Source organism: Eptatretus burgeri, chromosome 13 (assembly GCF_056783735.1).
Source record: "Eptatretus burgeri isolate ZD-2024b chromosome 13, Ebu_testis_v1, whole genome shotgun sequence".
In the NCBI taxonomy this organism is placed as follows: domain Eukaryota; kingdom Metazoa; phylum Chordata; class Myxini; order Myxiniformes; family Myxinidae; genus Eptatretus; species Eptatretus burgeri.
Genome location: NC_140973.1, coordinates 10,081,201 through 10,103,415, shown reverse-complemented (window position 1 = coordinate 10,103,415; position 22,215 = coordinate 10,081,201). Strand labels below are relative to the sequence as shown.

At 43.8% G+C, this 22,215-nt stretch overlaps 2 protein-coding genes across 4 annotated transcripts in view; both read left to right on the top strand.

The window, feature by feature from the left end:
• LOC147013819 (HIG1 domain family member 2A, mitochondrial-like) overlaps positions 1-1,546 on the top strand; it is a 27,278-nt gene extending 25,732 nt beyond the window's left edge. Inside the window, exon 3 of the mRNA XM_085851071.1 lies at positions 1,305-1,546. Coding sequence (XP_085707197.1) covers positions 1,305-1,403 — 99 coding nt within the window. The 3' untranslated portion in view covers positions 1,404-1,546. The remainder of the gene's footprint in view (positions 1-1,304) is intronic.
• Positions 1,547-8,024: 6,478 nt separating this feature from the next.
• On the top strand, positions 8,025-21,913 carry IBA57 (iron-sulfur cluster assembly factor IBA57). Of its 3 annotated transcripts, XM_085851070.1 has the most exons (5): positions 8,354-8,652; positions 13,834-14,020; positions 15,165-15,499; positions 18,750-18,937; positions 20,860-21,913. In XM_085851070.1, the coding sequence occupies exons 1-5, from the start codon at positions 8,634-8,636 to the stop codon at positions 21,094-21,096; spliced, it is 966 nt and encodes a 321-aa protein (XP_085707196.1). In that variant the 5' UTR covers positions 8,354-8,633; the 3' UTR covers positions 21,097-21,913. The 3 variants fall into 3 exon arrangements, with proteins under 3 accessions (XP_085707194.1, XP_085707196.1, XP_085707195.1); XM_085851068.1 differs by lacking the exon at positions 13,834-14,020 and having other exon boundaries at positions 8,025-8,652; XM_085851069.1 differs by lacking the exon at positions 8,354-8,652 and having other exon boundaries at positions 13,016-14,020.
• Positions 21,914-22,215: the final 302 nt, after the last annotated feature.

Sequence of the window (22,215 nt, the reverse complement as noted above, 5' to 3'; positions counted from 1 at the left end):
GTCCGCTCTGAGTCTGGGAGGTCAGTCATTTAAACTGCAGCCGAGTCGTACCAACGATTATAAAAATAGTACGTGCTGCTTCCTTGCTTTACACAACATTTAAAAATGACAGAGCCCAAATAAACAGCAGCAGGTTTTGGTTGGCCTCATGGTGTCCTCCAGTGTTGAAGGTCCTTGAAAGGGAACATTGTTTACCTTTGTCTTTTGTGAAGCTTGGGGTTTATGTAGCAGGTACATCTTTGTCCAAGATTCATTTGTGAATTCAGTCTTCTGGTTGCAGCATTAATGAGATGCATCGGTTCCACGGATGCAGTTCCCTTGGAGAGGAAAGAAAGCACGATTTTAGAAGTCAGCCTGTGTACCGACCGGCACTCAATTCCTATTCTTTCGAAAAAGGACCATGAAGCTTTAACGTTTGCAAGTCCAAGCATATAGGACAGCCAGATTAACGTTGCCTGGGGAGGGTTAAGGTTGTGGTAAGGATGCAGTATTTTAGTGAAGTTACCCTACATGCACGAGGTGCAAAGTGTGGTTAAACAATTGGTTTACTTTGTCAATCTGCAGACGTCAGTCCATGATCGAGGAACAACCCCATTTATATTGAATGTTATATTTTGAACATGAATCGGAAAACGAACCTGCAGTTTAGCAGTACTTTGCCACTGAATTTGGAAAATTGTACAGAATCTCATCCCAATCAAGCTTGCACACAGAGGAGTAAGGTAATTGTTTTTACACTCTGTCTGTTTGGCAGTCAAACGGGATTGAAAATCATTCCAAAGAGGAAAGTTATTGTTTGTTCAGGATGTCATAAAGGGCACAAACAACAGGCATGAAAACCTAACGTGTTAGATAGGGTGGTGTAAAAGACGGTGCATCAACGGTGCCAAACTTCCGAAAAATGTTTTTTTGTTGTTTTTTTTTTTTTTCTACAGCCTTATCCGTGCTCTATCCTGTAATTTCTAAGCATCCAGCAAGGATGCAGCATGTACCATTTTTGAAGTCTGGTCTAACTCGATCAGGCTCAGAACTGAACCGCTGACCGTCCAGACTCAAAGCGGTTGCTTTAACCACGACGTCACAGTGTCTGGTACAGTGGTGTCACCAAGACACATCCTGCCACTGATTCCCCAGTCACAATTCCACTTTACACTTTTGTAGGCTGCAATTGATACTGTTTAGTACTTGTGGCACCAGTAATATCCTTTCAATAAATTTGTTTGAAATAGTTTTTCGTATCATTTATGTTTTTTTTCATTTTGGTTTGTTTGTTGATGGTGCCATTCTCATGTTTGCCTCCACAGGGTTTCACTATCTTTGCATTGTTAGGGGGAGTCGCCTGGGCGGCTCGCCAAAAACCCGAGCAGAAACCCATTGTTGCGGAGCCATCTTCTTCACAGTGACGTGTCCACAAGCATTGCAGTGCTATTGATGCCTTGCTTTAAGTTTGTGTTCAACAAGGGTGTTTTCAACCGAGCAAATCACTGTTGTACAATGTGTCTCAAGTGTGAGGTTCGATAATTAAAATTCTACCCATATTTTGCAATACGTTGTATTTCTCGTGTTTTTTTGTGGATGAATGTTGTGGTGTTATGCATACTTGCTACTAGATCTAAAATTAATCTTTTTTATGTAAATATAGGAAATGATCTTCATTTCACCCACTTGCACACCTTTGTTGTTCAATGATGAAAACATTGGGGAAATTTTTTTCTCTCTCTCTACTTTTTATAGTTACTGGAGGAAAGGTTGTTTCTTTGGGGGGGGGAGGGTGGGGGTAATATAATGTTATGCCTTAAGCAGTTTGATCATGTGGCACACAATCAAAGCAAGCCATTCAAGTTCCGAGTTGGCTCGTGTTATTTCCACGTCGGAGCAATATTGCTCAGAATGCTGAATCACAGGTTTACATCTTGTCTGCTGTTAATTTCTTATTATTGACTACTCATGTTCCATCCACTGGGACCATACTCTGTGCAGAGCGTTGGTGCTGCCAAAGCAGTCTCCTTGGCTATTGGGTACAATCCTGGACAGGTCGCCACTCCGACACAGGATACCAGCATGCTGGCACTCATTTTGCCGACCTCGGAAGGATGCCAGGCAGAGTCAACCCCACCTGGTATTAATTCAACAGCCGAGTGGGATTTGAACTCAGGATACTCGGATCCTAAGCCCACCACCCTAACCATTAAGCCAACACCAGGCATACTCATGTTCTTGTGCTTTATATAAAACTACACTGTTTACAAATGTCTTTGTTCTGCATAACATGTACTTGTATAAGTTCTTCCAATGGCCTTCAGTCACTTTATAAAGGTGATTTTGATTATATAATATTACTTTTGTTAAATAGATCATCAAGCATAATATAAACTAAAACAAAACCTGTAGTTACCCCATGCACGTAGCGTGAAGTGGGTTTAAGCAATTGGTTCACTCTTTGTGACAGATGTCAGACTGATTGAGGAACTACTTCATTTCAATTGAATCTTGTATTTTGAACACTGTGGAACATTAATTGGTACAGGAACTTGCAGGTTAGCAGTACTTTGGCTTTGAATTTGGCAAATTGTACTGCGTCTCAGCATGAGTGCGCATGCGCACTCATGGTGGAGCAATTACTTCAGTCTAGCAGTCAACCAAAAATGAAAATCATTCCAAACAGGAAAGTTTGTGCTTTAGGGACCTCTTAAAGGACACAAACAACAGGAACAAATAACGAATGTAACATGTTGAACAAGTTGGTGTAAAAGAGTTGCTTTACAGATAAATCCCATGGGTTGAACTTCTGATTCAATGTTTTTTTTTTTTTTCTGCAGCGTTTAAAGTTTTTATTTTAATTGGGTTATATACTTGATCACTACAACACAAATCACCTTGTTTGCACTTCCAAAAAAACCTTCAGTTTAGGACTACTTGAGCAAAACTTTACGCCATCTTGACCAATCAACTTTGCCACACGCTCAGAGTGCGGAGTAACAGCAAGATTCAGAGAAATATGGTGGCACCGAGCGATGCAACAACAGAGCTAAGTCCATAAGATCTGTTTGTTTTGTGCATCTTTTTTCAAAGATTATTCCAAAATCGTCAGTTTCTCCAAGAAGAGTTGGCGGAAGGTTCAGCTCTGGACTGTTCCGTTTGACCCATCGGCTTCGGATGGTTGCCATTGCTGCTGTTATTCAAAGTTCACAAACAAAGCTAATATAGATGTTGCTCGTAAATGCAAAGCAAGAGTTGAAAAGATCCTTCCCATGTCCTTTTTCTCAAGACTGCATGGAGTAGGATGTTCGATGAACTCTCTTGTTATTAATGTTAGCTTCGCTTATTATCTCCACCACCGAAGGTAGATGGAGGTTATGTTTTCACCCGTTTGTCTGTCTGTCTGTGAGCAGGATATCTCAAAAGGTTATGGATGGATTCAGACGAAACTTGACAGACGTGTGTGTGTGTGTGTGTGTGTGTGTGTGTGTGTGTGTGTGTGTGTGTGTGTGTGTGTGTGTGTGTGTGTGTGTGTGTGTGTGTGTGTGTATATATATGTGTGTATATATGTGTGTATATATGTGTGTATATATGTGTGTATATATGTGTGTATATATGTGTGTGTATATATATGTGTATATATATATGTATATATATATATATATATATATATATATATATATATATATATATATATATATATATATATATATATATATATATATATATATATATATATATATATAGTGTGACAAGGATGAATTGATTAGATTTTGGTGAAGATACAGATCCGGCCTATCAGTGGGATATAAAGCGTGAACTGTTCAACCTGGCGGAGGTATGCGCTCTATCGAGTGCTGTTCTCGTTTTTAATGTCATTCATTCAGTGTGATTTTAATGTGTCATTCACATGTGCATTTATCTTGTGTAATTATCACACTTTTTTTTTTTTCTTATAAAGATATGACCATTGTGTACCAGTACTTTGGTCTGATTCACTGTTTGATCGTGCTAGCTGTAAAATTAGCATTACCTGCAGTCTGTGACTATCCTGGGGAATGGATATAGCAAAGACATGATGGGCCAAATGGCCTGTCCCTAACCTTCCTGCTATATCTTCATGGAAAACAGAATGGTTGGAGAGGCATGGGGAATAAACGGGATAGTTTTGAGAACTAAGATCATGTTCACGAGCAATAGAGCAGGACTGGCATGATAGCCTAGAGGTCTCGACGCTGTCTAGCCTGGGTTCGAATCTCAACCCAGCAATTATCCTCACCCTGGTGTTTCGCAGGCAGGGCGAGGCTTCAATGCGTGCACCGTCCATTGGATGAATGTTAAATTAAGTGTCCCATCTTTGTATTAGTTGGTGGATCAGAAAGATCTCATGCTGACCTTCGCAAAGAGTAGGCGAGCCGAGCACCCTGAACAATTCTCGTCACCTTCAGCGGGAACCTCAAGTCTGGCCATCCAATTCGTGAAAGGCATCAGACTCGATGCCTCCACTCTGAGTCTGCGAAGTCGCGGTTCAATTCTGACACTGCCCGAGTAATAATGACTTTAAAAATGACATGTGTGTTTGCTCGCTTGATGTTCAGTATTGGAGGATAGAGCACGGATAAATCCCATGGGGAGGAGGAAATTCCCTGCTGAATGCAGAGAGAAGTGATGTAATAAAAAATATGGTGTCCCTGGTACTGAGTGCTCTGGGAAGTGATATGACTTCCCTTCCCCCAAGCTCACCACTGTCTGTGTTTCAAGTATTCATCCCATGGTGAGGCCGAAACGCAACATCTGTTGTTTTCACATTGCAGGCAGGTCGGTGGTCTCTGATTTTTTTTTTTACTGCCTGCTCTTCAATATTCCTCCCTCTGCTCCCCCAGGCCCACTCCAACCCCCCTTATCTGTCCCAGGATGCATGTGTTTTACCAATAAACCCCTCCTGGTTAAACTCCCAAAATCGAGGCTGCCTGCACCCCCTCAACTCTTATTCCTCACTTCTCCCGTCTATTGAACAACCTTCCAGACCTTGTTTTGTCTCACTCTTCCCTCTCGGGCTTCAAGCATGCACTGCATGCACCACCATCTCTTGTCATCCCCAATTCTGTCCCATGATCTTTATTACCCCCTCCATTAACCTTTCCTAACCCAATCATCTTACTTGCTAGCTTCAGTGTTTCCCCCCCTTTTCCTCTTATGCTGTTTGTTCACTCCCTTGATGTTTGTCCCACTGTCAGTTCTACCTTGTTCTTCCATGAGCCTTGCTCTACCTTGTTCTTCCATGAACCTTGCTCCTATATGAACAAAACAAAAAGTCATGTCTGGTGAAGTCTCATGTAGTTGGCTGCATGTATGTGTGTAATTTATCTTCTAGTTCTAGGTTCCTTCATGACCCCATAAACCCAGGACAAAAAGATGTGGCTAATAACATTCCCTAATCTACCCTACAAAGTAGGAATGTTTGCGGTCGTTGAAGAAGTAGTCGTTACAATTGAGTGATAGACAGTAATGATAAGGAGGGTAATTCATTATATATATATATATATATATATATATATATATATATATATATATATATATATATATAATTTCCCAGAAGTGAAGAAACTGTCTGATAGCTTCAGATAATCGATTAATAGACCTTTTCTTCACTTCTGCGAAATTGTCGAGGAAAACATGGGGGATTCCATATAAAACAATGGGTTAGCCTCTGTGACGTCATTAATGCTTGTTTTCGCATATTCATGCATCTCAGTTTTCTTTGAACGAATCACCCGAAAAATAAACAGAGCTCGATGAGTTACATTTTATTGTATTTTCGAATGACGAAAGGACATCGAGAGTGTTTTGCTCCGTATAGATCTTAGTAGATCTGAGAAACTCTGGGCAGCGCAAATTAAATTACGAGATGAAAACATTAAATAACCGACTCGTTTTGTACAATTGTTTTGAGAACACATTTGCTCTTCTCTGAGATTATTTGTCACATTAGAATATATGTTTGACTGTGACAAAAAAAAAATGTACGACTCATTGTATGAAAAGTCACTTCCTCCAAGCTCACGTCCGACCCGTGTGACCCCCAAGCTCACGTACGAATCCCCAAGCTTGCTGTCTGACCCCCAAGCTCACGTGTAACCCCCAAGCTCGCCGTCTGACCCCCACCACCCCCCCAAAGCTCACGTCTGATCCTAAGCTCGCTGTCGGACCCCCCCCCCCAAACTTACGTCCGATCCCAAGCTCGCTGTCTGACCCCCACCAACCCCCCAAAGCTCACATCCGATCCCCAAAGCTCGCTTTCTGGCCCCCACCACCCCCCCCAAAGCTCACATCCGATCCCCAAAGTTCGCTGTCTGACCCCAAACTTACGTCCGATCCCAAGCTCACTGTCTGACCCCCCAAACTTACGTCCGATCCCAAGCTCACTGTCTGACCCCACTAACCCCCCAAAGCTCACATCCGATCCCCAAAGCTCGCTTTCTGGCCCCCACCACCCCCAAAGCTCACATCCGATCCCCAAAGTTCGCTGTCTGACCTCCCCAAACTTATGTCCGATCCCAAGCTCGCTGTCTGACCCCTACCCCCCCAAAGCTCACATCCGATCCCCAAAGCTTGCTGTCTGACCCCCAAAACTTACGTCCTATCCCAAGCTCGCTGTCTGACCCCCACCACCCAGCTCGCTGTCTGACCCCAAGCTCACGTGTAACCCCCAAGTTCGCTGTCTGACCCCTCAAACTTACGTCCGATCCCAAGCTCGCTGTCTGACCCCCACCACCCCCCTAAAGCTCACATCCAATCCCCAAAGCTCGCTGTCTGACCCCCAAGCTCACGTGTAACCCCCAAGCTCGCTGTCTGACCCCCACCACCCCCCCCAAAGCTCACGTCTGATCCCAAGCTCGCTGTCTGACCCCACCACCCCCCAAACTTATGTCCGATCCCAAGCTCGCTGTCTGACCCCTACCACCCCCCCCAAAGCTCACATCCGATCCCCAAAGCTTGTTGTCTGACCCCTACCCCCCCAAAGCTCACATCCGATTCCCAAGCTTGCTGGCTGACCCCCAAGCTCACTGTCTGACCCCCAAAGCTTATGCCGATCCCCAAAGCTCGCTGTCTGACCCCCACCACCCCCCAAAGCTCGCTGTCTGACCCCAAGCTCACTGTGTAACCCCCAAGTTCGCTGTCTGACCCCCAAACTTACGTCCGATCCCAAGCTCACTGTCTGACCCCACCACCCCCCCCAAAGCACGCTGTCTGACCCCCCAAACTTACGTCTCATCCCAAGCTCGCTGTCTGACACCCACCATCCCCCCAAAGCTCACATCCGATCCCCAAAGCTCGCTGTCTGACCCCCAAGGTCACGTGTAACCCCCAAGCTCGCGATCTGACCACCCAAACTTACGTCCGATCACAAGCTCGCTGTCTGACCCCCAAACTTACGTCCGATCCCAAGCTCACTGTCTGACCCCCTCCACCCCCCAAAGCTCACATCTGATCCCCAAGCTTGCTGTCTGACCCCCAAACTCACGTGTAACCTCCAAGCTCGCTATCTGACCTCCCCAAACTTATGTCCGATCCCAAGCTCGCTGTCTGGCCCCCACCATCCCCCAAAGCTCACATCCAATCCCCAAACTTGTTGTCTGACCCCCAAGCTCACGTGTAACCCCCAAGCTCGCTGTCTGATCCCAAGCTCGCTGTCTGACCCCCACCACCCCCCAAAGCTCACATCCGATCCCGAAGCTTGCTGTCTGACCCCCAAACTCACGTGTAACCCCCAAGTTCGCTGTCTGACCCCCAAACTTACGTCCGATCCCAAGCTCGCTGTCTGACCCCCACCATCCCCCAAAGCTCACATCCAATCCCCAAACTTGTTGTCTGACCCCCAAGCTCACTGATCACGTGTGACCCTCAAGCTCACTGATCACGTGTGACCCTCAAACTCACTGATCACGTGTGACCCTCAAGCTCACTGATCACGTGTGACCCTCAAACTCACTGATCACGTGTGACCCTCAAGCTCGCCGTGTTCTTCGAACCTTCCAAACAATACGTCGAACATTTTTTTCCGGCACTCAAACATAGTCATATGTTCTAACATGATAAACAATAATCTCTGAAAAGGAAAATGCAAAAGAATCTTGAGATCCCCGCCTGAGGATTATAGGGATAATGTACCACGTCGGGCGAAGCGCTAATGAATCAGATTGATGATAATCTCGTGTTTCTCGGTTCTCAAGCCAATTTGGCAATCCGAATCGTATTGCGTCCTTGTCGATGTTTCCATTCCACACGAATCTCTTGAAGCCGCAGGTCGTCGCAGTTGTTAGTCGCGGCCTTCATCCATCTCGTTTCCACGTCCTGCTTCACCATGATTGGCCGCAGCCTACTACGAGGCCTTCGCGCGCACCGACCCTCGGCTAGTTCCTTCAACGGCTTCGGCTTCAACATGTCCCCGGCCTCTGCTAGTCGAGCGCCGCTCCGCAGGCTGCACTGTTACCGCCTAACACATCGCACCGTGCTCCGTGCGCAAGGCCCGGACACCGAGGCCTTCCTCAACGGGTTGTTCACTAACGACCTCGGGCCGCTCTTCGTGGATGAAGATGCACGACCGAGCGCCATTTACTCGCATTGCCTGAGTGTGCAAGGTCGTGTCATACATGATATCATCGTTTACAGGTGAGTTCACCAGGTAACCTTTTCATCTCGTGACACCTTCACAGAGAGAGGCTTAGTCTCACTGATCTTACACAATTGGCCTATTTAACCCTTTTTGATGAACCGTTGCTCAAAGTTTTCAAACAAACGATAGTTTCCATGGAAACAACAACAATTTGTCAACATCGAAAACGGATATGCCCAATGATAAAATCACAAAAAGTACCGTTTCATTATGATGCGGTGAAGTTGTTGTCATGGAAACAACAATTTGGCAACATCGAAAACGGATATGCCAATGATAAAATCACAAAAAGTACCGTTTCATTATGATGCGGTGAAATTGTTGTCATGGAAACTGCATGTCAAAACAGGCTGAATCGATCGTTCTGATGTTCGGTGAACTAATTCAGTGACCCAGAAGGTAAATACCCTGTTTCAAAGTTCAAGTGAAGCAGATGAAAAATTTACAATTTCATCTGCGACCTTGACCTTCGACCTCAAAAACAATCGTCTTCTAAATTTTGATTGGTGAACCAATTTAGTGACCCCCCCCCCCCCCCCGAAGTGCAAATTTCAAGTCATTCAGATGAAAATTGCCGATTTTATGTGACCATGACCCGTTTGACCCCCAACGATCGGCTTCAATGACCCAATATGCAAATTCTGTTCAAATTTAAAGTTGATTGAATGAAAGTTGATGGTTTTTTGTGACTTTTGACCTTTTGACCTCAAAAAACGGTCTTCTAATTTTTCATTGCTGGACTGATTCAGTGAACCAATATGCAAACTCTGTGCAAATTTCAAGTCAATCGGATGAGAATTGATGATTTCAGGTGACCTTTGACCTTTTGTCCTCTGAAATGATCGGCCCTTAGTTTTTGACTAGCTCCATGAGGTGGTTAAGTTTTGTAAAGATCGGTGTAGAATTCCGACCTGTCAGCGATTGACGGGCAGAATAAGGGACCCGACCAACCAATATACAGGTATTTGTGAATCTTCCATTTCACAAATATTAATACACAATCATTCTGGCTTGTAATAGTACATATCTCTGCATGTTGACCAGTACCATGGTTATCAAGAGCCCTCTCAATCACTGCTTTTGGATGTGCACTGACCTGTTGGGCTGTTCTCGTCATTCGCAGTTCTATTTACAAAACTTCGTCACGTTTAGCCGACCAGGTGTGATTTCTGTCACTTACATTCATTACCTCGTGGGTTTGACACACACCTTTGATATTTAACTGGTTTCCCGGTTTTGACTTGATCTTTGCCCTCGGTCATCTTGAAGTGCTGGATGAGATCACCTCCACCTCTCCTATGACCTAAAGTTGGCATTTTCAAAGATGGCAACAGCTTGATATAACAATTGTCAGGATGTTGAAGCAGCAAGTCGTAAATTAATTGTACAAAATGGAATGACAAATGCTGCAAGCAATATAATTTGTGTACACTGTTGCTGAAACAAGAGGCTGCATAACTTAATCAGATCACTTAAGCTGCTGTCTTATTTTTAAATGTTTGTTTCATGAAATTTTCAAATCTACACTGTAGGGTCCACTCTACGTCGATGTAGAAACCCAAGTGCTTTACATCAAACCCTTCAAATATATCTTAGCGTAACGATACCAATCTAAACATCGATTAATGATTCTGATTCTCTGTTGCAGAACGTTGCTGCTACCCAAGCTGTTCCTTGGCATGGGTTATGCTGGGTGGTTTGCCATTGCCTTCACCGCAGTAGTTAGGACAGGAATTTGTAATTTGCTCAGGGTGCCGGTGATAGCTCGCCTACTCTTCGCCAAGGACATCGTGGGATCTTTAAAGTCGACCAACTAATGCTGGCAAATGGGACGCCCGGCTTAACGTCCATCCGAGGGACGGCCAACACATTGATTAATTGCCATGCCTGTGAAACGCCGGGAATGGAATTTGTTCAGGGTGCACTTGATGACTCGTTTACTCTTCACGAAAGACACCACGGGATATGTAACGTCCGCCGATTGATTCTCACAGATAGAACAGTCAGCTTAACGTCCATCCGAGGGGCAGCACACTTGGTGGTGCAACCCCCTACCTGCGAAGCACCGATCAGACAGTTTATAGCCAGATCCGGAATCGAACCTTGACCTGACGGCTCAAAGGTAAGTGTGCTGCCTTTGCACCACTCCGTTAGATAAAATTCTGGCCTAATATACACCGTCTAAAAATCATATGGTAACTGTAATCATACCGAGAGGAGAAAATACATTCAGCATGTTGTTTATGAATTGTACAAATGGAAGTGCAAGCAAAAGTCGTGCTGCGAGCTTTGAACATCCATATCGCAGACCGGTCATACTTTCACGAGATGCACGAAACGGTGTGACTCGATGCTCAGTTGTTCGTCAGCACGCTGCGGTATATTTCGCTCCAGCGTATCAATGCTAAACTACAATGGTTGGAGGCTAATCTGTACAGTTTTGTATGAATGACATACAGTGGCCGACAAAAGTATTCACTCCCTTCCAATAATGCCACATTCAGATGAATTACAAATTATGTCGAAACAAGTTTTCCAGATGAACTTTTTAAGTACGAGGTGTGTAGCAGGTCAACAAGAGCGCCGCATGGTTCTTGATGGGGTCGATTTTTGAAATGTGCACCCATTGGTCGGACAGCTGCCGGACCCCACCCACATTTGTCGCTTGACTCCACCCACCATGGCACACAGACGAAATAATATGGCCGCCATCTTGGTTTTATGGTGGGCCTAAGACATCAGGCCTGTAGGCCTCTGCTGATTATACACTTCTCACGTTTGTTGTGTCAGATTTCCATTGGCTTTGTTTGGGTGGAATGTTACTCATGATCCCCCAAAAAATCTAATCATATGTCGAATAAAAATTATTAGGAATGTTTAATCAAGCTCGCCGGCACGCGTGGTACGCACCTCCATAAAAATAGCGTGGACCTAAGACATCAGGCCTGTAGGGCTCTGGTGATTATCCACTGCCAGGGTTCTTTGCGTCATATTTCCATTGGCTTTGTTTTGGGTTGAGTGTTACTCACGATGAGGGTTGATACAATAACGTTAAATAATTTTTGAATGAGCCCCAGATTGGGGTTAAACAATAGAGTGCTTCAAATGCGCGTTTCCCAATTGGCCTGTTACTGGATTTTGTCGCAGGTTGTGACCACAGTGCGGTCATTGTTGTCTGTTCATAAATTAGTAGATTAAACTAATCGCTGTTATAGTCGAAGGAGGTTACATGTCAGAAATCCCTGCAAAAAACATGTAAAAAAACAAAATTCATTGGTTGTAAAAGTATTCAGCCCCTTAGGTCAGTACTTGGTGGAATCACCTTTTACAGCTATGACTGCCATGAGTGAGTGTTTTTGGTTAGGTCTCTATCAGTTTTGCACAGTGAGATGGTGAAATTTTTCCCCATTCTTCACGTGAAAATTGCTCTGGTTCTGCCAAGCTTGATGAGGATCTTCATTGGACTACAATCTTTAAGTCTCACTATAAAGTTCAATTGGGTTCAAGTCAGGAATTTGACTGGGCCACTCAAGAACATTTATTTTCTTCTTATTCAGCCCCTCCAATGTGCCTTTAACTTTGTGCTTCAGATCATTGTCGTTCTGAAATGTGAATCTCCCACCCAGTTTGATTCATGGCTGACTCAAGGAGGTTTTCATCAAGGATTCTCCTGTACTTTGTATCGTCCATTGTCCCTTCTATTCTAACAAGCTTGCCAGTCCCTGCTGATGAAAAGCAGCCCCATAACATGATGCTGCCACAACCATGCTTGACAGTAGGGATGGTGTTGACTGGTTGGTGTGCAGTGTTCAGCTTGCATCAGACATAACGCTTTGAATTGAGACCACAAAGTTCAATTTTTGTCTCTTTTGACCACAAAACGTTTCTCCACATGCCAGCAGTATCATGAAGATGCTTTTTCACAAACTCCACGTGAGTTTTTATATGGGTCTTTTCAGGAATGGCTTCTTTCTTGCCACCAGTCCATAGAGGCCAGCTTTGTGAAGGGAACGGGATATTGTTGATTGATGAACACTGACCCCCATCTCGGATATAGAGCCTTGCAGATCTTTCAAAGTCATTGTTGGATTTACAGTGACATCCCAAACCAGTTTCCTGCTTGTCCAGCTGCTGAGTTTGGATTGGCGACCTGATCCGGGTAGAGTATGGGTGGTATGGTACGTTTTCCACTTCTTCATGATGGATTTCACCGTACTCAAAGGGATAATGAGTGACTTTGAAATATTCTTCTAACCCTCTCCTGAACGGTGCTTCTCCACCACTTCATGTCTGACTTCTTTGGAAAGCTCCTTGGGCGTCATATTTGCCTTGTTGGTTGACCAAGTGAGTTGCACCTCAAAACACTCCTTAGATAAGTGGGGGAGTTTAATATTTAATTTAAACCACTGATTACATTCAGGTGAAACCTATTACACTTGTTTTGTAACCTTTTAAACAAATAATTTGCTCCTGAAGTGATTTAGGGGTTATTAGGTAAAGCGTTTGAATACTTATGGAACTGAGAATCATCTGATTTTCTCCGTTAATCAAACTTATTCACATTTTATCTGTATGTGTCAGCTTTATCACTTCTTTGGAGTAGTTTGTGAAGACTCTATATGTTAAGTTTGATTTGAAAGCATCATATAAAAGCTCAGATGGCATCAAACTGTAAAAACTTTGAAGGGGGGTGAATACTTTCACAGGCCACTATACACTCTACTCAAGTTATACCACAATGTATCTGTTTTACATGTTTATGCAATTTCACAGTGTCGGTCTCACTTGTCAGGTTGTGACTTACACCCGTTCGCCTGTCTTCTGCACAGCGGGAGATAGGGTTTTGCAATCACTTCTGTGTGTATATTTGTCCGAGCCGTAACTTTTTTTTACCATTTCTGCTTTTGTAATCAAATTTTCAGCAAAGCTTTATTATGAGAATATGCAGTAGACAAATTAAGAATTTTGTCAAAAGGTCAAAAGGTCAAAGCTACCATTTAGCATACAGAAGAAGAAGAAGTCCGAATACAAAGTGTATGGGCTTTGCATTTTCAGATGCTTTCTAGCTTGTTTTTTTCGTTTGGTTTCGACTCCTAAATTGCATCTTCAAATGAGTACATAATAGTCAATAGGCATGATACATTTCTGCATTTCTGTGGATTTCCTTGTTTTCTCAGTGTCTGAGTCATTTCCGAGATTCCTGGAAATCTGGTGTACACATTTTGTGGGGAGTCACTCTGCAATCAGGAATAGTGCCTCGAGGGAGAGTTGTGATGCAGTCCCAGATGTTCGAAATGACCATCTCACTGTAATCTCAAAAAAAAAAGGGCTGACTATCCAGCCTTGCATATTACATCCCACATGGTAAAATATTACACCCGGTGATCATTATTACAAATAATAATTATTATTATTATATTATTTTCCCACATGAGACATGTCATGTGCAGATTGTACTTCATTGTGAGGACATTTTAGCACTTCTTTTTGTGTACAGAGTCAAGGCTCATGGAAGAGATAGAACACTGAATGGATCAGGACACAACAGAACAAAAGGAACAGTAGAAGGGGGGGGGGGTTAACAACAAGGCCGAGGAACAAAATAGAGGGAGACTTGGTCAAACAATGGGTGTGGAGAGGAATGAGGAGTAGGGAAGGATGTATGAAGTCGACAAATAGATACAGAAGGAAATTCTCAGGAAGGAAAAACTGGAAATTTGGAACGGATGGACTTGGGTGGGGGATGGAAGTTAAAGGGGGTAGAAATTATCATGGTTTTGCATTGGGGATGATCTGGGATGGTGGTGAACAGCTGGCTTGATGACCTGGAGGGAAGAATGATATTGAAGAGAATGTGGAAGTTGGTTCCGCAGGCAGGGAAAAAGAGGAGCAAATGAGTGGAGGTGAGATTTAGGTAGTTTCACCAGAAGGGGTTAATGGTGGATCATGTGTGCCCCGTTAGTGCAGCGGGGGAGAACAGAAAGAGCAGAGGGTGCAAGACCAGAAAGGAGGCGATACAAGGCAGAGAAACCACCGACCTGTCTGTGAGGGCGAAGTGATAGGCCCATAGACTCGGCTTCATCATGGAAGATTGTTGAAGTCCTGGTTTCCATGGTGTCAGGCTGAGCAAGGTGTGAGGCAGGGGCACCAGCTCAGAGGGGAAAGCAATACTCTATCAAGCTGCAGATGAAAGCCTTGTCGGCAGATAGTTCAGGTGTACCAAAGAAGGACTCTTCTTCAAGGTTGAAGTTCACTGTGATCAGATGTCATCTCCCATTTCCAATCATGATATTTTATAAATCCCAAAGACCACCCAACCATTTACCCATCCTTTCTTACAGGTAATGTTTGTATGACCACTTTTTTCCACTTCTGCTTTTCTCTGTCATTCAAAACTCTTGCATTCTGTCATTTGTGTTCCTCCATAAGCTTTGACCTTGTTTATAAAATCTGTTTCCCAGTTGGCCTGTTACCGAATTTTGTCGCAGCTTGCTTTGTGTTATTGCAGGTTGCAGGCAGATGAGCCTGCGGTGCTGATTGAGTGTGACACGGGAATGGCGCAATCATTGCATGAACATCTTTGCACATACCGTCTACGTCGACGTATCAGTCTGACAGCACCCAAAGAAGGGCAGAAGCTATCTGTCTGGGCTGTAGTGCCAGCCCCTCTGCAGACAGAGCGACCTTCTTTGGAGGTACCCGTACTTGCCTGCACGAATGACCCACGCACAGAGTACCTGGGGCTGCGACTTATCATGAATGCAGATGTTCCTGTGACCGAACTGCTGGTCGGCTCCACAGAGAGGCCAGTGCTACAGTATGAGCAATTTCGCTACCAGCTGGGTATGTTTTCGGACCATGTTTGATGATAAATACATGTACAGTAGTGTCCTGTGGTAAAGAATACTCCTTTAAACCTTTTTCTTTCGCAATTGATAAATGTTGACAATCTTCCCACATTAAAGCTCAAGGTCCTGCTTCTTATTCCATCCTGCAAAGGGGCTTTTAAAAGAGGCATTTTTATAATTAAATGGACACTAATTTTTGTTCCAAGTCAATAGATTTATTTGCTTTTCAATGGTGAAATCTTTATCATTCTATGCCAGCAGAAACCCTTTGGAATAAAGCTTGACGGACGGACATATGTACAGACGCTTCTCCTTTTAGTAATATACGAGCAGACAACCTGGTTCGTTTGGGCTGTTATAAGGGAATTTGTTCCTACTAGAGTGTGGAATATTTTGGGAGTGTGCTAGGAATGTTCTTTGACAGCATAAAAGCAGGGACCTGTGGGAATTCTGCGTAATGTAAAATGTGACTTCAAGTCCTCAACCTGCCCCCCCCCGCCCCCATTCCTAGCCCCAAGTCCTCAACCCCAAGTCTTCAAGCCCCCTTCCCGTCCAAAGTCTTCAAACCCCCTCTCCCAGCTCTCCTCTCTCTACCCCCATCCATACATCCATTGTGACCATACTCTGTGCAGAGCATTGGTGCTGACTACGCAGTCTCCTTGGCTGTGGGTCACCACTCCGACTTTAGATCTTTATCTGTAAAGCATGATTTTATATCTTTAAAGCATGATTGCCAGTGCCATATGCGGGCAAGTCAGGTGTTAAGTGGTCAACAAATGATTTGTACTTGTCCTTGCAATGTCGCACATTATACAATTGTGTTACACAAATGCACTAATAGTGACACTAAGATTAAATATTTATTGGTGTGTGTGTGTGTGTGTGTGTGTGTGTGTGTGTGTGTGTGTGTGTGTGTGTGTGTGTGTGTGTGTGTGTGTGTGTGTGTGTGTTTTGAAGCGTTCGTGGAAAGGACTGCCACGCCACCCCCTCCCCCTTTGTATACTTGTGTTGATGAGTGTACTGCCACATTAATAATGTGCGTAATCTCCTTATTTGCATAGTAAATGGGCCTAGTGAGCCAAATGTGACGGAGATACAGTAGCCGGTCACAGATCCTGTTTCCTCTTCTTCCCCACCTTGCATTTATTATCATTATGTTCATTGTCCCCAGGGGTTCTGTGTCACCTTTGAGGTGCACTCATAACCTCAGGGGACGCAGAACGCTATACAAACATAAGGAGGCTTTGGCTGGGTGAGGAGTGTTATAGCGTGCCCTTTAAAGGGGCGAAGCGGGAGGGGCGCGTCGGAGCTTCAGAGAGAGAGAGAGAGTTGGAGGGTGTGAGAGTCTGAGCTGAAGTGCAGTGGGGAATGGTTTTGGCTGTCACTAAGATCACAACTTACAACACGTCATGCTTTCGAGGCCTGTGGTGCACTGAGCCTTTGTCATGCTTGGAGAGTGAGGTCAAGACATGGGCCACAATAAGTTTATATATTTTTTTCATACACCTGAGTGTGAGAGCATAGACCGTAAGGACCTTGACACCATCTCTGCACCAGTGCCAGGGATGTCCTCTATTCTCCCCTTTCCCTTCTTATTTCTATGTTTTTTTCTTTTTCTTTACAGGAGTGAGGCTCATGGAAGAGCAAGGTAGAACTGACAGTGGGACAAACATAAAGGGAATGAACATACAGGAAAAGAGGAGGAAGAGGAGGAGAATAAGGAGGCCATGAAACCAATACGTAAGATATTTGGGTTAGTTAATTGGAGGTAACAAAGATCATGGGTCAGAATTTGGACCACCCACTGGAAGGCGGTTTCATAGATGGAGAAGTAAGGAATAAAATAATTGAGGTGTACAGTCAGCCTGGAGGGGGTTACTGGAAGAACGCGTGCATCCTGGAGTTGCTGGGAGGGTCGGAGGACTGAAAGAGAGCAATATTGGAGAATGGGTGGTGGAAAACAGAGAGACCACCGACCTGCCGAAATTGCTATCATGTATTGTCGTTTTAGGGATGCAATAAGATTGATCGGGGTGTACAATCTCCCCAATCAGAGGTTTGAGGCGATTGGCAAGAACTTTTGAGAAGATCTTGTAGTCCGTGCAGAGGAGCGAAATGGGATGCCAATTTTTAAGTTGCTGGATGTATAACACTAAGTTGCTGCGATGTCGGAGCAACGCATTATGAGCTTCGGCCTCATCACAGGAGGTTCTAATAATTTTGAAAGCCTAAGATTCCATATAATCAGAGGAGAGACAGATGTAAAGCTTGGGTGCCAGCTCTTAATGGAGAGCAGTACTCCCATTGAGCGATGGACAAAAAAAGGCCTTAGATAAAGGATAAATGAGATACTCTCTTTTATCCTTTCCCAGCAATTTTTATTTATTTATTTGCATTCCACCATTCCCAGACCTTTTTCTGTCACATAAGGATCCTTGGCCATAGTGGGAGATGCTCAGCTCTGTTAAGTCACTGAGTGTGTGTTTTTATCCCCCGCCGCGTGGCGGAAGGGGGATATTGTTGTCACCCGGGTCGTCGTCCGTCCGGCTGTCCGTCCGGCTGGCTGGGCGTCAACATTTATAGCTGTGAGTGTGATAACTCATAAACTGTTCACCATATCGATTTGAAATTTGGGTCACACATGTACCACCTGAAAAGGAAGAACCCTACTGATTTTCGGCATGGCCGGATCCAAGATGGCCGACTGGGGCGGCCATCTTGCAAAAAATGTTTTTTGTAATAAATGGAAAAAACGCTTATCTGATTTCAATTATTTTTCAATGGCGGGGGATTCCCCATCTCTGATGGGTATATTTATTAAGTTCATACTGTGCAACTTCCTTAACACCCTTCCCTCTAATTCGTTCCTCACGTGTCTGCAGTAATTTATGAAATAGAAGTGTGCTTTTATTGTCATTATTAATAAACTGTTTAGAAAGTTGCTGAGCCTACCTTCTTGCTCTGTCGTCTTGGTGGGACTTGGTTGCCAAAGTAAAGACCATTGCCCCGCCAATGACTTTTGAATTTGAGCAATAAGGCTGCTCGATTTATCTTGGAGCAACATGCCCAGTGCGGCCATGGTCCCCAGAACCCGGAAACATGACTACATTTTATATGTTATATGTGTACGTATCGTTAAATTACTGAGGAACAAAAATGTTGACAAAAGACGGTATACCAATAAAATTAATTACATTATTTCATTCTCCCCTCATTCATAAACGGATATATCATATTTCTTTTAGGAGTTCCTGAGGGACCGAGGGACCTGCCATCAGGTGTTGCTTTGCCATTGGAGTCGAACCTTGAACTGCTCAATGGCGTGTCTTTCTCCAAAGGGTGCTACCTCGGCCAAGAGCTGACAGCACGCACACATCACACAGGGGTCATCAGAAAACGCCTGCTGCCTGTCACATTGGATCCATCGCCACTGGTAAATCTCACACTCACAGCACATCCGAGCATCAAACCAAATTCAAGTTGCAATGTTCTGTGTGTCTATTCGTTTTCTTTCTGTGTGTCTGTCATCCATCGTCTCTCTCTTTCTCTCTCTCTCTCTCTCTCTCTCTCTCTCTCTCTCTCTCTCTCTCTCTCTCGCTCTCGCTCTCGCTGTCTCTGTCTCTGTCTCTGTCTCTGTCTCTGTCTCTGTCTCTGTCTCTGTCTCTGTCTCTGTCTCTGTCTCTGTCTCTGTCTCTGTCTCTCTCTCTCTCTGCGTCTCTCTCTGCGTCTCTCTCTGCGTCTCTCTCTCTCTCTGTCTCTCTGTCTGTCTCTCTCTCTCTCTCTCTCTCTCTCTCTCTCTCTCTCTCTCTCTCTCTCTCTCTCTCTCTCTCTCTCTCTCTCTCTCTCTCTCTCTCTCTCTCTCTCTCTTTCTCGCTCTCTTTCTCGCTCTCTTTCTCGCTCTCTTTCTCGCTCTCTCCCCCCCCCACTTTCTCTCCTTTTCTCTCCCTTTCCCTCCCTTTCCTTTTCTCCTTGAGTTTCCATCCTCTTTTTATCCATTCATTTTAAAATCTTTGTTTTCTTTCCAAGCTGCTCAACATTAGCTTAACTTATTTTCTTTTTAACATTCCAGTTATACATCAGCATAGCCCTTCTCTTATTCTGATCACTGAGTGATGTCTCCGATGTTTTCTCTTATTAAAATGGTTGCCCCACCATGATTTTTAACCTCCGCCATCGAAGATCGGAGGTTACTGTTTTCACCCCTTTCTGTTTGTTTATTTGTTTGTTTGTGAACAGTATTACGGAAAAACTCCTCGACGGATTTCGACAAAACTTGGTGGGGGGGTTAGGTACGGTCCAAGGATCATGCCATTAGATTTTGGACTAGTTCCAAAATCCAATATGGCCGCTATGGCGGCCATTTTGAAAAAATATTTGAATTTTTTTTTGCATTTCTACATGTTTTAAGTGATTTCCAACCCCCACTCCCCCCCCAAAAACAAAAATTGTTAGAGAAAAAAAAATTTTGCAACTTTATTTTCAACAAAATTTCGATTTTTTTTTTTTCTACATGTTATAAGTGATTTCCAACAAAAACACATGCCAAAATTATAATTGCGGCTGATTTTGGAACTTCAGGTGGATATACCCACGTAAAATCAATTTCTGTCTCAAGGAATGTAGTTATGACGAATGAATTGAGTATGTAAAAGTTAAAAGTAAAAGGGAAAGTTGCAAACTATAACTCTATGAGCACTGTTGACGTCAAATTGAATGAATAGGATATCAGGTTCACTTGAGTGACCTAACAGTATTGGCGGTGGAGGTTTTGCACTCTACCGAGTGCTCCCCCTCTAGTTTTTTAATGTGACTCTGGATGTGTCCTTCAAGCTCCCACATTGTTTTCCAAACAAAATGTTGGGATCTCGGTGAACGCAACTGATTTAGCTTGAAGTTTTATTTGCTAATTTTTTTTTTAAACAAATTGGATTTTTTTCTGGGGTGGGGGGGGTGGAGGGGGGCTGGTATAGCTCAACAAGAACTCTCTATTGATGTGTAAATCACCTCTGTATCTACATAAAATAAAGGCTGAAAGGCAAAAGCTGACTCCTCCCAAGTCTTACTGCAGTAACCAGGAACTTAAATTAGAGGCAGACCCCTTCAGTTTTGCATGCTTTCATGTCTCGCTAAACATCTTCTGGATTTTCTGGGTGATTGACTTGATGTGGAATGATATGTTTTAGTAATGTCAAAGTCAAACAGCTTTTTCTTTCACATTTGCCTTTACGTTTTCTCGAAACCGTACCCCTATAACCAGCATTAGCTCTTAATCATTGCTTTCTGATTTTCAAACTATGTATGATCATAAGATTTGGTGCAAGTCTTATTATACCCTTTGCGACGTTCATGTCACAGGACGAAGTGGTGCTGGATGGCACAGAGGTGTTGTCAGAAGATGGCCGACGAGCTGGCCGCTTGCGATCCCATGTTGGATCGTTTGGACTGGCCCTTCTGAGGCTGTCCCAAGTGCGCCGAGGCCTCAGGCTGCAAGCACATTCAAACTTCCCAGCTTTCTCACTGTCTGCACAGCAACCTCCTTGGTGGCCTCAAAACCAACAGCTCTTCTTAGACGAGGCAGGGCAAAATAAATGACTGTTTGTAAAAACAGAAGAAGGATAAACAAGCATAACACTCAAAGGTGGCCTGCACTAGTCATTGATGTTTTCTAGTGTTATTTGTTCCTTAATATGATGAAGATGAACTACTGCAATAAGGTGATTGTGTGACTCAGGTTAACAGAAAATATTCAGTGACGAAGAAGCAGAATCTGAAAGATAAAATAAAAGTATAGACATTGTGCAAGGACAACCAACAATCCATGAATGGTCTTCACTGTAACACCATGGCTGCATAGAAACATTGGATAAGGTATGTACGTGTAGTTTGACTATTCAAACCTTATTTCCGACAAAGGTTATTCGGAATTGAACTCTAACAACTGTTTCGAACACGTGCTATACCGAGTCTTGATGCAATAATCATCTGATATACATGATGTTTCGTAAGTTTTTCATTTGGAAGTAGAACAGGAGAATTGACAAATTTTTAGTTGATTGTCACGTACCTCACCTTTCGCTGCACCTGTATTATCATGTCTCTTAATTTGTCTTTAAAATGAGTGTCCTGAAGTAACCTGCTGATGGGAGGATATCCCCTCCACTTCTTTGTTCCTTCTCCTATTAAGCTCAGTCGAGACTCCAGACCGACGCTTTGACCAACATGTTGAGGGAAAAGGGATGAATCGATGTGTTTGCCCACTGGTTTCTCACGGTAATGTCGCCTTTGGGTATGTCGAAGGTTTTATTTTTGGACCTTCGAGATGTGTTGAGTCAGATGCCAATGGGTGCCAACCTGATATGTTTGGAGAATTCCTTATTTTTGATGAAATACAACATGGCCCCAATGAGGACATTTTGCACACGCAATGATTCCTTCCTGGTGGGTTCACGGAATATTTTCAAAATGAAGGCAATGATTACATGAGCTCATTGTACGTATTAACTAATGTTGTCCTTATTTTCATAGCAACATAAATATGAGTTATCATGCCATCTTACAGTCTTAAACTGCAACAAGAGGGTCGATCTAATCACAGTCGGAGAAGAGTCTGCAGTATCATATCAGCTGGCAAAAAAAAATGAAACCTTTTTTTTTCCTCTTTTTTTTTTTACAGGAGCAAAGGCTTGTAGTGGAGCTGCCACACACACACAC

What these genes read in the sequence shown, in the direction of transcription:
- IBA57 (XM_085851068.1), top strand. Translation starts at nt 8,345, where the DNA reads ATGATTGGCCGCAGCCTACTACGAGGCCTTCGCGCGCACCGACCCTCG. An exon ending in GCAATTTCGCTACCAGCTGG is followed by an intron (nt 15,500 to 18,749) that starts GTATGTTTTCGG and finishes TATTTCTTTTAG; the next exon opens with GAGTTCCTGAGGGACCGAGG. An exon ending in CATTGGATCCATCGCCACTG is followed by an intron (nt 18,938 to 20,859) that starts GTAAATCTCACA and finishes TTCATGTCACAG; the next exon opens with GACGAAGTGGTGCTGGATGG.